Source organism: Clarias gariepinus, chromosome 22 (genome assembly GCF_024256425.1).
Source record: "Clarias gariepinus isolate MV-2021 ecotype Netherlands chromosome 22, CGAR_prim_01v2, whole genome shotgun sequence".
In the NCBI taxonomy this organism is placed as follows: domain Eukaryota; kingdom Metazoa; phylum Chordata; class Actinopteri; order Siluriformes; family Clariidae; genus Clarias; species Clarias gariepinus.
In genome coordinates, this window is record NC_071121.1 from 5,442,354 (window position 1) to 5,458,655 (window position 16,302).

Consider the following 16,302-nt stretch of genomic DNA (forward strand, 5'->3'; position numbering starts at 1 on the left):
TTCAGACTTAGACTACGAAAATGCATCTAGTGAACACAGAGCCATTTGGTATTTCAACCTCAATCTTTATGCAGTATCAGAGTGAAACAATTCCCCACAGTGTGTGTCGTAGCAATCATCACCCCATCTCAAGCTTCCCTCAAAACTCCCCTTAAACTGTGCCACTTCCACACCACGTGCGGGATGTTTTGGCTCGCAAAGGGCCGGTTGTGTAGGGAGGGGTGAAAAACCTGACCTGGGAGTGCCATTAAAAAGCCAAACACTGTGTTGTGTGGGACGCAGGGGGTATCAGTTACACCCAAGTGCTCCGAGGCGCCAGGGCTTGATCTGTGCCTCTCCTGTGGAGGGAGATCCTGTTAAAGAGAAGGTGCTGAAAGTTTACTGCGCTCTTTGTCTCTAGTGTACACTGTACATTATGACATCACATCAGCGCATGCGTGTAATTGGTGTTTCTGAGATTGGCTGTTAAATTCTCAACATGCCACCTGCTTAGTCAGTGGGATAAGCAGGTGCTCTAACTTCCGTGTCAGAATTCATGCACTCTCTAAATGTCATCATTATAATATTAGAATTATGTAAACAGCTGGGCTATAAATAGACATGTATTTGGGTATTGTTCATTTTAAGTCTTCTACTTTAGTTTCTATATTTGTATCATTTTTATAATAATTATAAGTCATATTCTTTATTTGAATACTCTGTTTTTCTTTTTATTATATTTTTATTTCATATTCTTAATTGTAATGCTTTGTTTTTCTTTTTAAACATCCATATCACTGCATATAGCCTATTATGTATGACTTTGTATGTAACAAATTAAATTTAAATTTGAGTTTTAAAATGCTGTAAAATCAGGCTCAAAAATGCCAAAATTAGTAAAATAATGAGTTTAAAATGTATAGAAAAGGATTTTTCCGACCTTTGTGATTGTTAAGTATTTCCTAAAATATGCTATTTATATTGTGACACATTTACAAATTACAGTATAATACTGTTTTTTAACATATTTAGATATAATTACGTGCTGACTAAAAGTGAAGATTACTTACATCAAATATAATATTTATCAATTATTATTATTATTATTATTGTTCCTCTTATTATTATTATATAAAATATTTACACATTTAAAAATAATTCTTTAAATTTTCCACATAATTAATTATTTTTTATATAATGATATATTTAGTAATTTTTCTAGTATAAGTAATTAGTATACAGTGGAACCTCGGATTACGAGCATAATTCAGGAAGCGGGCTCGTATTCCAAAACACTCGTAAATCAAAGCACATTTTTCCATTAAAATAATGGAAATTAAAATTTCTCGTTCCACAGCCCAAAAAAATAAATACATAAAAATATTTAACACAAAATATAAAGTAAAAATAAAACAAATTAACCTGCATGTTACATCAAAAAAAGTAAAAATAAATCCCAACCAATACGTGTTTCCATTTATGCGCACAGGCGCTGTGTGTGTGTGTTTTTCTCCCTCCTGCACTGCTAAGTGTGTGTTATGTGTGTGCACGAGCCGTTGGCTCAGTTGTGATGACGCGACGCTCGGTGTCAAACAAGAAGCGCATGCGTTATACATGGTACTCGGAGCTCGTAAACCCCGACAACGCTCGTTTTTTAAGTCAAAATTTATTAAAAAATCTTTGCTCGTCTTCCGGAACAGGTTCCACTGTATTTGTTTTGTAATATATATAAAATAATATTATTACTTTTAAAGACAAAACTTTAACAACTAACTTAAAAAAAAATTAAAGGCTCTATAGCTTGAATGATTGCCTAGAATAGTATTGTAAGCATAATATTTAAATTTTATTTCTCAGCTGAATTGTTTGATACAGGTAAATGAGTCTCTTAGTGCAAAACGTTCGAGGACATCTGATATGTATATAACATACATACAAGCTATCATAAAAAATGATTATGCTTTGAAAGCTTTGATTTATTATTTGTCTTCTGTTGGAATGTCATAGAAACGTATGATTAAGAGCGAAGAGCTGTGTTTCTAAAGGTATGCATCTTAATTAAATTTTTGTGACCATGTGGGTTTGTTAGCCCCTGCAGTGCCTACTTTAAGATAAATAATCATTTTGGTCATCTAAGTCAGTCAGTTATATAACACATATAAGCAAGTTATATAACATATATAAGCAAGCATATAAAACAATGTCACTCATTTTCTCATCATCTATACCTGTCTACACAGGATCACGGGGGATCTGGAGCCTAGTCCAAAAGACTAAGACTACAAGGCAGGGTACAACCTGGACAGGATGCCAATCCATTACAGGGCACACATATTCACACGCACACTCATTCACACACTATGGGCAATTTGGGAACGCCAATTAACGTAATTTGTATATCTTTGGACTGTGGGAGGAAACAGGAGTACCCGGAGGAAACCCACCAAGCACAGGGAGAACGTGCAAACTCCGTGCACACAAAGGCATGAGTCGAACCTGAGCCCTGGAGGTGCAAGGCGACAATGCTAACCACTAAGCCACCGTGCTGCCCATAAAACAATTTATTTTGGAATATTTTTCCCACTTGAAATCTGCCTCTTAATGTTTCAGCAAAATACATATTTTATTTATTAATTAAGTTTATTCAAGAATGTATTACTTTCAAGACAAGTTCTTCAATCTTCTTTATTTAAATCCTGATTCTAATCCAGGGGTGCCACAATGAAGGGCAGACGTGTAAAAGGAAGCTTAGAATTAGACTGTAGTTCTTGCATAAACCTATGATAGATCTTTATGTATAAGCCTTATTTTGCAATATATTTTTGAACAGTGAACACACAGCATAAAAAATAATAGATAGATGCAGCAGCAAAATACATACTAGCATGAAACTAAACACAGTGCCCAGAATACATTCGTTTTTGGCGTACTCAACATTCATTTATGTCCAGTATCCTGCTTTAAACTGGTCTGAGCCTGGGATCACTGGCCGTAAGGCAGGGGACACAAACTGAATGAGATTCCAGTCCACCACAGATACTGTGGAATATTCTATAAGCTGTCTACAGAACATATTTAACCTATAGTTTACAGACATCTGACTATCATTTTCATCATGTATATGCTTGTTAAAAATCTCAGCTCCATCCCATTGCTGTTATAATAATCTCCACTCTTCTCTGGGGAGGCTTTCCACTAGATTTTGAAGGGTGGCTCTGGGGGTTTGTGTTCATTCAGCAACAAAGGCATTAATGAAATCAGGTTCTAATATTGGGTGAGAAGATGTCGATGAACCCTAACCCTAAGCCTAACCCTAGGCTCTGTGCAGGACACTCGAGTTCTTCTATTACAACCTTTGCAAACCATGTCTTCATGGAGCTCAATTTGAGTACAGGGCCATAGTCAGTAGTCATGCTGTAACAGGTTTGGGTCTCTTAGTTTCAGTCAAGGGAAACTGTAATACTCCTACAGTGTACAAAGATAGCATAAAGAACTTTAGGCTTTCAACCTTTGGCAACAGATTTGATAAAAGTGTGATGGGAAGGTGTCCAAAAACCTTTGATCTCCAACCTAAAATTGCATGGCTCAGTTAATTGGATTGAACTTCCTAAAATCTTTCCAAAGATAGCCTAGTTCAGCATAAATAGTACTTATAAAATATATAACATACTCTGTCTGGCAAAAAAAAAATACTATTGACTATTGACTGTTGAAACTACTTAAATTAGGAACTGAAAAATGCATTATTAAAACCTGGAAGAATGAGGAAGAAATGAGGTCAGAATATTCTCCTGAATGGCCATGATGATAATGAAAGAGCTTATCAGTGAGGCTAATAAAAAAAAGGCTTCAATTTGTTAAGGAGCATAAAGAATGGACTGCGGAGCATTGGAAAAAGGTCATGTGGTCTGATGAGTCCAGATTTACCCTGTTCCAGAGTGCTGGGTGCATCAGGGTAAAAAGAGAATCAAACGAAGTATTGCATCCATCAAAAATAGTACCTACCAGTATTAGTACTAGTATTGCTTCTGTTGGTCAGGTCTAGGTTCAGCAGTACTATGTGCACAAAAAATTAGGTCAGCTGATGGCCTAAATACTGTATACTGAATGACCAGGTTTTTCCCATCAATGTTTCATCCCATTTTACAAGATGATGATCCCAGGAGCATAATTTTCACACACGGATGGGCCACAATAGAGTCCAGGCCGTAACCCTATTGAAAATCTTTGGGATATGCTGAAGAAGGCTTTACACAGTGGTCCAACTCTCCTGTCCTCAGTAGATCTTGGAGAGAAATTAATGCGACTCTGGAAATAAAAAATAAATAAATGTTGAGGTATTGCATAAGCTTATCAAAATAAAGACAGTATACATAATAAATAAGGGCTGTCCAATGAATTATTAGTGTGCAACTTTTTTTTTTTTTTTTTTGGGGGGGGGAAGGGGGTCAGTGCAGGCAATGTATATGACGACCTAATGAATGAGCTGGTTCTGAGCTCCTCAGAACCAGCTCATGAATAAGCTCCTAAGAAGCTCCAAACAATAATAATAGACACAAAAATTACAATAATTGAGAGAATGGAGCGAGGTGAAAAAATGACAAACATTACTCGTTCTTTTAACATGAATCGTTCAACTATAGGTATTATTCTAGATTCTAAAGAACAGGATAAGATCATGGAACATGTTAATTGTGTTAGTGTCCTAGTACCTTCAAACTGGACTTGGAACTCATTTGTATATATGGACTATTACTATACAGGGACATGGTGGGCCTGGAGGCTATCCCAGGAGATTTAGGGCACGAGGCGGGGTACTCCCCTGGATGGGGTGCCAATACACACATATACACACACTCAAATGCTCTTTCACACACTATTGGCAATTTGGCGATTCATTTTTGGACTGTGGGAGAAAACCGGAGTACCTTGAGGAAACATATCAAGCATGGGGAGAACATGTAAACTCCATGCACACAGGCACAAGGCGGGAACCGACCCCAGACCCTGGGGATGCCAGGCCACTGTGCCACCACTCTTTCTCCGGATGGTATAAAATAGTTCGGAGACACTGCAAGATGATGGGTTAAAGTCAGGTGTGTTGGAGCAAAATCACTGAGCAGCACAGCCACAGGGCGTACAGTACGTGTGTGATGGACACTGTGTAAGTATGTGTTCTCGTTCCCAGCAGGAGTTTCCTTATCACGTCCCGCCCCTGTGCGCGCCACATAAATACCCAGTTCCGCCACTTTAGACTGCTCCACATTTCATTGATCTCTCCCACCAGGAGTGTACACGTGAGGCACATGCTTTAAGACACTGCTATCTGGGCTGGAAGCTCGAGAGGCACCACTCGTCATGTCCACCGGCTCCATCAGCGACGCGGACGAGTTCCACGACTCGGAACTGCTGGAGGGGCTGCTGCCGTTCGGCTCAAGCGGAGACACGGCGCCACGGGAGAGCGCGGAGGACAGCTCGAACGGGGAGGGATCCGGGGTTACTGAGCTCACCGGGCACGCGCCGGGCAAGCGGCGCAGAACGGCCGCGTCTGCGTCCTCGCGCAGAGCGGCGTCCGCCGGAGGAGGGGGCGCGGCCGTGGCGCACGAGGGCAAACAGGTCCAGAGGAACGCGGCGAACGCGCGCGAGAGGGCGCGGATGCGCGTGCTGAGCAAGGCGTTCTCGCGCCTAAAAACCACGCTGCCCTGGGTACCTCCGGACACCAAGCTGTCCAAACTGGACACGCTGCGGCTCGCGTCGAGTTACATCGCCCACCTGCGCCAGATCCTGGCCAACGACAAGCACGAGCACGGATACATCCATCCCGTTAACCTGGTAAGAGAGAGGTGTCCAGTCGCAGGCAAAGAAATATAGGTGCTGATTTAACACCTGTCATGCATGCATTATCTATCTATCTATCTATCTATCTATCTATCTATCTATCTATCTACAGCACATGATTTTAACCGATGTTAAATGTTTTTGCCCTTTTTTGCCTACGTATTTTAACCCATCTGTGTGTGTGTGTGTGTGTGTGTGTGTGTGTCTTTCAGTCTAACCTAGATGGCTGAATGCTATAAATGTGCAAATCAATTCATAAGCAAAACAATTCACTCCTAGATCGTGTATAAATCCAGAAAGCAGTATACGGATTTATTAAACCTGTTATTTCTGTGTTTAGGATGTGCAAAAGTTACAGAAAAATAAATGCATTTTAGAAATAATAAGAAAACTGTAACTAGAAGATGCGAGCTTGTCTATTCGTGAAGGTGCATATAAAGGCCTGCTCGTATAAATATGCAGGCAATAATTATAAGAAAACCCTTGCATGCATTTTTTTTATTCGATTCATACAGGGTCAGCCAAAAATGATACACATTTTAGGAAAAGAAACATAGTATGATACATAGTGTGTATAGCTTTTTTGGCTAACTCTTTTAAAATAAATTACCCTTTTAAAAAAAAAAAAAAAAAGATGCAAGATACTTTTTGTTGTCTATAACTTACCTTTTGGCCATGCAATTAACGCAATTTAACGCATAACTAATGTAAATAATTCTATAAAGAAAGAAACAAGTTTACAATAATTTAAATATAATTTCTTTCTTTTTTTCTAATACTTTTTTTTCGCAGACGTGGCCGTTCATGGTGGCGGGGAAACCAGAAAACGAGCTTAAAGAGATGCTGAACTCCACCAGATTATGCGGCACCACCGCATCTTGAAAGGACGGTTTTTATATATACATATAAATATATTTCGGGGTTCTTTTTCTTTAATGTACAAAATGCACATCATCTCTTGTTCAAAAAAGCAAAAAGACATTGTTGAGTTGAAATTGAACAGAGGGACCATGCAGTGACGCGTCTTCCTGTACAGAGAAACTGTCTATTTTATTTAAAACAGCTCGCATTTCTTTCCTTGCTGGTTCAAGGAAATACAAAGTGCGGGTTTTATGCAATTTTTTATCTGAATGAATCTAGTTTACTCACTTTTTGTATTGCAAAAAAAAAAAACCCGTATGTATATAGGCTATATAGATAAGCTTTATACTTTTGGGGACGTGTGTTGTCTCCAGGTGCAAACTTGCTGCAGCATTTTGGAAGGACAGCATTATATTGTGAATAAAGATATTTTCATATTTGACATTGTGGTAGTGTTACTGTGCAGATTACAGAGCTTTTTTATCGTTTGGAATGGCCTTTGATGGATCTTAGAGAGTTGATGTTTATTTATTTTTTCTGACCCGCGTGAACTTTCTTATCTTGTCCTCCTTGAGTGCGTTATTGCATCAGCAAGTGAGAGAAAGACACCGTGTTCTGCAGGGGAAAAACTTACTGTGCAAATGGGGAAAAACGCCTAAAAATCAGTTATTTATCAATTAATAACTGTGTTCATGTGCATCTAACAGGATTTATATTTCCATCGTATTAAATAATCAATTTGGTGATTAATATGGCTTTTAAAGGAATGCAACATTACTGTGTATTGTAATTCCTAACTTGGCTTTTTATATGCATTTATTTAATATGCATATTTCATATAATTGGACTGTTATTATCTTTTGGTTTAAATTATAAATCACATTTATCTAAAATTACAAAAAAGTAGGCTCCAGCAACAAAGAATGGTAAAGTTTACTACTTTTAAGTGTACAGCGAATCAAATAACATGCTACTTTGCATATTGTAATTCCTAACTAAATCCTACATTTCTCTTTTTTTATATTTATGCCACTTTTTTTGTGGCATAAATATATAAAGGAGAGAAATTCAGGATTTTGTTGTTAGAATTATAATATTTTCTTTTCCAATAGAAATATGTATTTATATTAAAGGCAATGAAACAGTGTACCTTAAAAAATACTACTACCTCAGCAAGAAGGAATGCAGGCTACACTTTAGTACTATAAAAGCTTAAAGCAAATCAAATAGTGTAATATTTAATTCCTGATTTACTCTTGAATTTTCTACTTTTAATAGATCAGCTTGAAAATATGGATTTGATGTATCTTTAAAATTATGTACTGTATATAAATTATTTAATTATAAATAGCATTTAATGTAAAGCTTTAATGTGGGCACTTTTTAAATCAAAATATTACAAAAGTTGCAAAAGATGCACTCTTGATGTATTTTTTATGTTTCCTCTAGCAAAAAAAATACATATCTTGCTTTTTTTATATCCACTAATAGATCATCAATCAGTTTTAGCCTACACTGTCAAACTATTTTAGCAATAAATGTTTGGTCAAATCAGTTTAGATAAAGCCATGTCACTCTTGTGCATAAGAATCCCTTCCAGCTTCTGTCTTCTATCTCAATTTAATTACAAGCAAATTTCTAACAAATAGATTAATAAAATCAGGTCAATGATGTAACCTGGTGGTGCTTAGGAAGGCCAGGGTATAAAAGAAATTAAAAAACGAAGTGATGTTGCATGGTGGCTGTTTGCAGTGAAGCGATGTAGAGCTCTTAATCTGGTTGTTTAATTTGGCTCGGGGTTGTGACCGATCTGTTTATACCGCACAGACAGATATTTATGCCGCACTTCTCCGAGAAGGGGAGTTGCCGAGAATTACAGAGAGGACAACCAATGTCACCTTTAACTCCAAAAAAGAAAAACTACACAGTAACAATCGAGTTCACTTAAAAAGCAACATTCCTGTTTCTTTTTTGTTTGTTTTTTTTAACTTTATGTTTAGTTTTTTTTTTTTATTATGATCCCAGCGTTGTGTTTAGTTTTACTACTTCTAGTATAGAAGGGTGTAAAAATGTACTGTAATTTAATTGTTGTTGGAGTGATATTATCTTTATTCATTTAATATGTAAGATTTACATTTACTACATTAATTGCTTATGGATGCTATGATCTATAAGTTATAAGTGAGTTAGTCAGGGAGCTCAACCCTTTTACATTCATAATTTTAAATGTTAAAATACTTATTTAGAATTCAATTTTTTTAAATATTATTGTCATTACTATTATTACTGTTTCATTTTATCCATCAAGTAAACTATACAGTCCAACTAGTAATCGTGCAGGCTAATATATTTATTCCCATTTTTTACGATTGTGGAGGGACCTCCAGTCAACATTCACACACACTACAGGGAAATTGGGAACACCAGTTATAGCTTAATCTGCATGTCTTTGGACTGTGGGAGGAAACCTGGGTACCCGGAGGAAACCCACCAAGCACAGGAAGAACATGCAAACTCTATGCAAACTCCATGCAAACAGACCCAGAGGCGAGCACTGAACCCAGACCCTGGAGGTGCAAGGCGACGCTATCTCACCATGCCACTATGCTGACATTATTTCAATAAAACTTACCTAAATGACTGAAACAATCTTTCGAATAATTTAGGCATGCAGTTTAATACAGAGTGCAACAATATTAATCACATAGTTCCAGTGCAAACCTTGAAACAACAAGTCCGTTTTGGATAATTGACTGCATTTGGGAAATAGTGTGATTTTCAATTTTAGCCAAACACATTAAGTAAAATATTGAACCCTTTTGACCGTGCTGTGTATCCTGTATGTGGAAACATGAAGTAGTAGATTTATGCCCTAAATTATAACCTAAAAAAATAACACTGTAAGCCTTTTTTTTATCCACAGCCAATAACACTGGGGATTTTCACCTTGTGCTGCCACATGAAGACATTGTTGCCTCCTTCAAGCTTAGTTTTCTTTGCCCTCTCACTAAAAAGACCAAAATCACTGAAGGAGCAAAAGATCTCATGGTGCAAAGACAATAACAAGCTCGCCGCCACCATCCATCACTTACTGTTATTATAAGGAGAAGCTGTAGGGCTGATCTGAGACTCTGGAGAGTGAGGGAGGCTCACACACACACACACACACACTATGTGTGCTAAGCAGTGGAGCAACATTGATCATCCTGAAATCTGTTGATAAGTCCTGAGTCGAGGTGTGATAGGAGAAGATTTACTTTAGCACGGCGGAGCTTTAAGCACCGTGACAAGTCTCTTTGATTTCATTTCACCGTCATAGGCTTTATTTATAGATCATATAAAAAAGCAGCTCTTTGCTGTTTGGATTATTATAGCTAGATTAGTGACCTAATTAAGTGCAATAACCAGAGCTGTCCCATAAGTGTCAGTTGACATGAACATAATTTTTCATGGATTTTTCTTTTGGTTATTTTGAAATTGTGCAAGTTTTATAGTGTTGTCTCCAAGAAAAATTTCAATTAGAACAAAAAAAAATCTCATGTGGTGTCCAGTCATGCATCTCATTGGCTAGGACATCAGGACTGAGCTGGAATCCTGTTAACTGAAACTATTTAACAAATTTTAACAAGTGGCTATTTATTTATGTATTATTTATTTTGATCATTCATCTTTGGGAACCGCCACCTGCTCAGGGTTGTGGTCTATCCCAGGGAAATGAGGCAGGAATACACCTTGGATTTAGCGTGCATTCTGTTCTTCATTCCTAGTGACAGTTCACCTACTGATAGGTTTTGGAAAGTAAACAGAGAACTAGGAGCAAACCAAACACAATCATGTGATGCAGGCTATAAGATCTGGATTGGACCCACAGATTGAAATATGATAAATAGATGTGCAGGTTGGGGCAGTTACTGAAGTTACTTAAACTAAAAAAAAAAAAGTCACCGAATGAGAATGAACATTGGATGGAGGACATTATTCTGAGCTTTTCATTAAATGGAGATAAACATCAATGGCTGGTCAGAATGGAAATGTGTTACCATTGCTCTGTAGAATGAATTATTCCATACAGTATAATATTATATAAGGTTTACACCTGTGTATTAGTGCAACTCGATTTAAAATTCAAGTTTTCTTTTAATTTGACACCTACCTGTAGGTATCCAGCTAGCTCGACTAAAAAAAGAATGACTAGGTTGGAAGGGAGGCCTGTTTTTGGACACTCCTCCATGCACATATGATTAACCATCAGTGTAATTACGAAGTCAGAGTGGAACCTTACCTTTATGCTTTGACACAAGTGGCTTAACAATAAACTGGCTTTGATTTACACAGTCAAACCAATTTACCAAAACTACTGCTATTTGATGTGACCCAATAGGGGATGGGTTCTAGTAAAGGTATCTCAGGGAGGATTCATCAGCTGTAGCCTGTTGTCCGCTTGTTAAGGATTTCAGTAAACAAAGTTCCAGTGACATGAAACAACCTTGATCATGCATTTTAGGTAGAGCTGGTCTGTCTTTGGTGACACGGTGGCATAGTGGTTGGCACTGTCACCTTGCACCTCCAGGTTCTGGGTTCAATTCCCACCTTGGGGTCTGTGTGTAAGGAGTTTGCATGTTCTCTCTGTGTTTGTTGGGGTTCTCCTGTCACAATCCGAAGACATGCACATTAGGCTAGTTGGCGTTCCCAAACTGCACATATTGTGTAAATGATGACTGGGAATAAATACAATGGTCACTATTGTCCTCCACGGTTCCTAGTTGGACAACAGAGTTTCCTAGATGAATGGATGGATGGATGGATGGATGGTCTGCCTCTGTGTAAGAACATGAGCCATGAATTTCAGAATATCTCTCAGCAATCATTAATACATCCATCTTCAGCAACTATTATTATTATTATTCAGCAACACCATATGCAGTTACTACTGTGAAACAGCAATCATTTGTAGTTATGAGAGTTAGGAATGTAACTCTGGACCCACCAAAGAGGTTAAAACGGAAACAAAATCTATCAAAGTGCTCTCCTGGAAGAGGGAGGGTGACTGCATTTGGACATGAATTTGCTGACAACGGAGACGAAATAAAGAGAAGCAGGAACGTCCGATCGCCATCAAAGTAGTCTGGATTTATCGTTAAGTTTCCTCTCCATTTTTGCTTTGTATGTTATTTGTAAAGGAATAAAAAGTGTCTGATGTGCTGTAACTGTAAATTAATTACTGGTGATCAATGGTTTACATGAACGAGTACTTGCGAGTGCTTCATTTTTATTTTAATGAATCAACACATTTAGGTGTCCTACAGTAAATGTCCACATAACAAGCCCCTGTCAACTTATAACATTAAGTTATAAGAGTTGCAAACAAATGTTCCATCGCAAGCTAGTCATTTTTATTTTTCACTCTTTTGAATTTAGCCTGCAGTATGTCAGGTTACAGAGAAGATACGGTGAAAACCTTCTGATGACCTTCTGGAGCCTCAACCCAGAACCAACCAATACACTTTTTCTCCAGTCTCAAAAAAAGCCATTTCTTGCTGATTCCCCTTTTTGCATTTTTGCATTGTCCAGGGCTTAATCAACCAAATCAGATGTTCAACTTGTGATGTCATACACTGAGATGTATCTCCGGCCTCAATCTCAAGCTCTGCTGAACACCGCATTTTTGCCCCCCAACTTAGCCATTCTTTGGGTCCAATTTTAACAGCCATTATAAATAAGGCTATGCTTGCAGGTAGTAACAAACTGCTGAAGGTTAATCTGGCAATCTTTATCTCTTAAGAGGAGATAAGTTAGCCATAAGTTCTTGAATATGTCTTTCTGGTCAATGCATTATGATTTGCTAGGAAAAATACACTTTCTTTTTAAATAAAGGGAATTTATTTAAAGTATTAAAGCTATAGATACTGAAACAGTAAGTTTGGAAAGGGAGTGAAACAAAAAGAAAATTCAGCAGACAAAATGCATTGTATGTCAGCTGGAATATTAACAGACACATTTTGGAGAGCTCTAAGTCTTACGCAAACTTGTTTAAATGGGAGTATATTATGTGACCTTTAAAATTCAGATCCGTGCCAGGAAGCCAACAAATTTAACTAAACACTACCAGATCTGGTAAGTAGGCAATGAGAATTATGGCCGAAGCTACCAGATGTGAAAAGGTGACATTTGCTATAATGGACATTTAACCAAATATTAGGTGCGCAGTATGCATTAATTTGATTTGTTTTGATCATAGAAAACCCACTGTAAATTAAACTGTCTGCTCCAAATTCTTTGAGTTTTCTTCGATTAAAGATATATGTTGTACATAAAAATAAATAAATAAATAAAAAAGCCCAATCTTGCCATGCAATACATGTTCATGGTGTGTGTATGTAACCTTCTGATCACGTATGATCAGAAGGTAATATGTATGTACAGTACATTTCCCACAAATCGCCATGCATGAACACTGGGTTCAGACTTACTATCCTCCAAATAAAAAGAAAGAAATTCCAGGAGGATCCCTATCTAGCTCTTGTCTCTCTTTCCTTCTCCCCTGTCTTGCTTACACATAAACACACTAACTGTTGCTTTAAGAGCGTCCCCCTGACTTCCTGGACGCAGCTTATCCTATACATCATGGCCGCGTTGAGACGCTCCATCACAGAGGGACCACCGCTGAGAACCCTGGGACTTGGCCGAGTGTTGCCTGTAGGGTAGAGGAGGAGGAAGAGGAAGAGGAGGAGGAGGAGGGCAGTGCTCATTAGGACAACACAGGGCCCCAGGATTCCCATGCACTGAGAGAAGATGTCTTAATTGTTTTGCTGGACGGTTGCCCAAACCTCTTGAGAAAGAACACTACCATTCGCTGGAACCGCACACATACACACTCAGCGCCGGAGAAATGTGTATGTGTGTGTGGGGGGAGTTTATGACGGGCGCTTAGGGCTGGTATAAAACAGGACAGACATTAAATCTCTGTGTCTGGTCTCTGTCGGAGGTCTTGGTCTGCTGGTGCTCATCCTAACAGTTTTCAGGCTTTAAATGATTTTTAAATGAGCTTGTTTTAATTATACATAGAAATAAAAGCTAAAAATGACAATTCTAATAAAGGGATGTGTGCTTATTTATTTATAAAAAATATTCTGATGAAAACATCCAATTCCAACCGATACCATGGAATATAAAGTATATGGAATGTATAGTATACAGATGACACATTAAATTAAATTATGAACACTCTGATTCATAATCTTTATAACCTTACAGTAAGTGTTAGAAAAGTCCTGTTTGGTTCATGGTTTCCCACCACTAGGTGAATTGAATAACATTATCAAATATACACCAGTTATTTCTAACCGAGTAATCTGATAACAGCACTGGTATGTGTCTTACTATATGCATCACTGCATGTCCCAGGTGTTCTAATAGCCATTAATTACACCAACTGTCGGTCAGAGCTTGGGTGAAAGTAGGTCTGTACGGTTCGCCATACATACATAGGGGAGAGCAGCTGCCTGCCAAAAATCACATTCAAAACCAGGTGAGCACTTTAAGCAAGAAAACACATTAGACAAAAAAAATCCATTGACTGATACATGCTACAAAGCTCACAAGGCTGAATCCCAAATCGCTCTCCAAACCCATGATCAAGAGCGTTACTCTGTGTTTGTGACAGTAGATTGTACACCCTAGAGCACTAGCTTTCCATGTGATATTGCTTGATTACATGGTGATTGGGCATTGGTGGCTCAGTTATAGGTCTCTCGTCTGCCATGCGGAAGGCCCAGGTTTGATTCACAGTCAATGCCCAAACACAAGCCACTAGGTACAATACTGGTCCAGTGTTGTTATTATAATTCATTTTGGGTTAGTAAATAAAATGACTTCAGCAAGTACTTGAGTTACAAATATGTAATTTTATTTTCAATCAATGTATCTTAACCTCAGATTTTTTTTAAATGTTCCAGGCCCTGAATAAGCCACCTCTGTGCTCTACAGCTTTTATTTGACTTTTGAGTGCTTGATCATCCAGAGGGGGGCATCACAGGACAGAAGCACATCTCTTATCCTGACCATTTAGATTGTGTAATACTCACCATAAGCTCTAGGGGGCAGTCACAGTTCTTACTCTGTTCTTTAACAGTCTGCATTTTACCTTTGATAGCTTTATAACAAGCTTAATAACAAAGCTTACTTGTGAATAAATGTGTTCTTAGTTAAAAACTAAAAACACATTATTACAAGTTTCAAAGATTAATTTATGTTTGTTTTAATTTGGTTTTACATTCTGTATAAGAAGCAGGAATTAAAAAATGAAAACAATTGAACTTTTTGATTAATGGCAGATGACCCAATAAAGTTAATAAATAACAGATATTTAGATACTGCTAATATGAATTAATAGACCAATAAATTAATTGAAAAAAGTATTTGTCTTTATGTTAATACAGCTATAAAATAAATACATAATACCTTTTTTTATTTCTTTGATAGCACAAACATTTCCCATTACTTCATCTTTTAGAGTATTATTAATAGTAAATAAAAAATAAAAGTTTAAATATTTTATATAACATTTTATATAACATTTTATATATAAAAGTAGAATATTTAAATATTTAATTGAAAAAGGTAATCCGGTAATATTAGGGTCTGATTTGTCAAGCTGTGCATTTTCAGCTGGTTTTAAAATTATTAGCACCCCAAACAATTTTAAGGAACTCTTCAATGGAGAGGATAAATACACTGAGATTGGTCCTGTAATGTCTCATGAAGTTAGATGAAGAGAATGTTATAATGTTCTAAACTAAAATGCGGAATTTTGACCACATGGATTTTCGGTTTGTGGTTTGTTCGAAGGTTTTAAATCCAGACAGTGAAATGAATGTAGCAATCACTGGCAGCTATTTGTTGATTCCGATGCATGTTTGAAGTGATTCTTTTCTTGACAGACATGATTAAAGACCGTAACCTCCCGGTAGAGGCAATACAGACTTGTTTTGAAAAAAACATAGTCGAAGTATGATTATGATATTACTTTATTATATTGAATTATATTGAATTTCGCATGTCCAGAAGAAAATCTTTTTGGTGTCACGACACACACCTTTCAAATTTGGTAAAGTTTAATTGCTTATTAAATTTAGTGTATTTATTTCCGTGCAAACCACATTGTCAGAGTTTTACATTTACAAACACGGACATATAGATAAACACAAGCTGTGTGTGTATTTATGTGAGTGTATGTGGTGCCATTTAATTGCTTCCACAAGAGTGAACGTGAGAGCAGCACTGCCTTCTCGCCTAGACTCTGGCCGCCATCTGCACCCTGAGCATAGAGCTGTAAATTTCAAACAGGGGCCAGCAGGTCTTCAGACACACACACACACACACACACACACACATTCAGTCACTCGATGTCTCCATCTCACACACACACATATGCTGACAGACACACACCATATCAGTGCCTGTCTAACCCACACACTCCCTAATTAAATAAGTGTGCATGGCTGGATTACAGCTAATTCTTATAAACCTTGTCAGATGTGAAGGGTCTTGAGATGTTTTAGTGGATCACACAAGGCAAATATTAGCAGACTGTGTGTATATGCGTTTGTGTGTGACGGAAAGTGA

The 16,302-nt window shown here is 37.5% G+C and overlaps 1 protein-coding gene across 1 annotated transcript; it reads left to right on the forward strand.

Annotated features, from left to right (window-relative positions):
* Positions 1-5,242: 5,242 nt before the first annotated feature.
* On the forward strand, positions 5,243-7,120 carry tcf21 (transcription factor 21). The gene is made up of 2 exons (XM_053483024.1): positions 5,243-5,811; positions 6,610-7,120. The coding sequence occupies exons 1-2, from the start codon at positions 5,338-5,340 to the stop codon at positions 6,697-6,699; spliced, it is 564 nt and encodes a 187-aa protein (XP_053338999.1). The 5' UTR covers positions 5,243-5,337; the 3' UTR covers positions 6,700-7,120.
* The last annotated feature ends 9,182 nt before the right edge of the window (positions 7,121-16,302 follow it).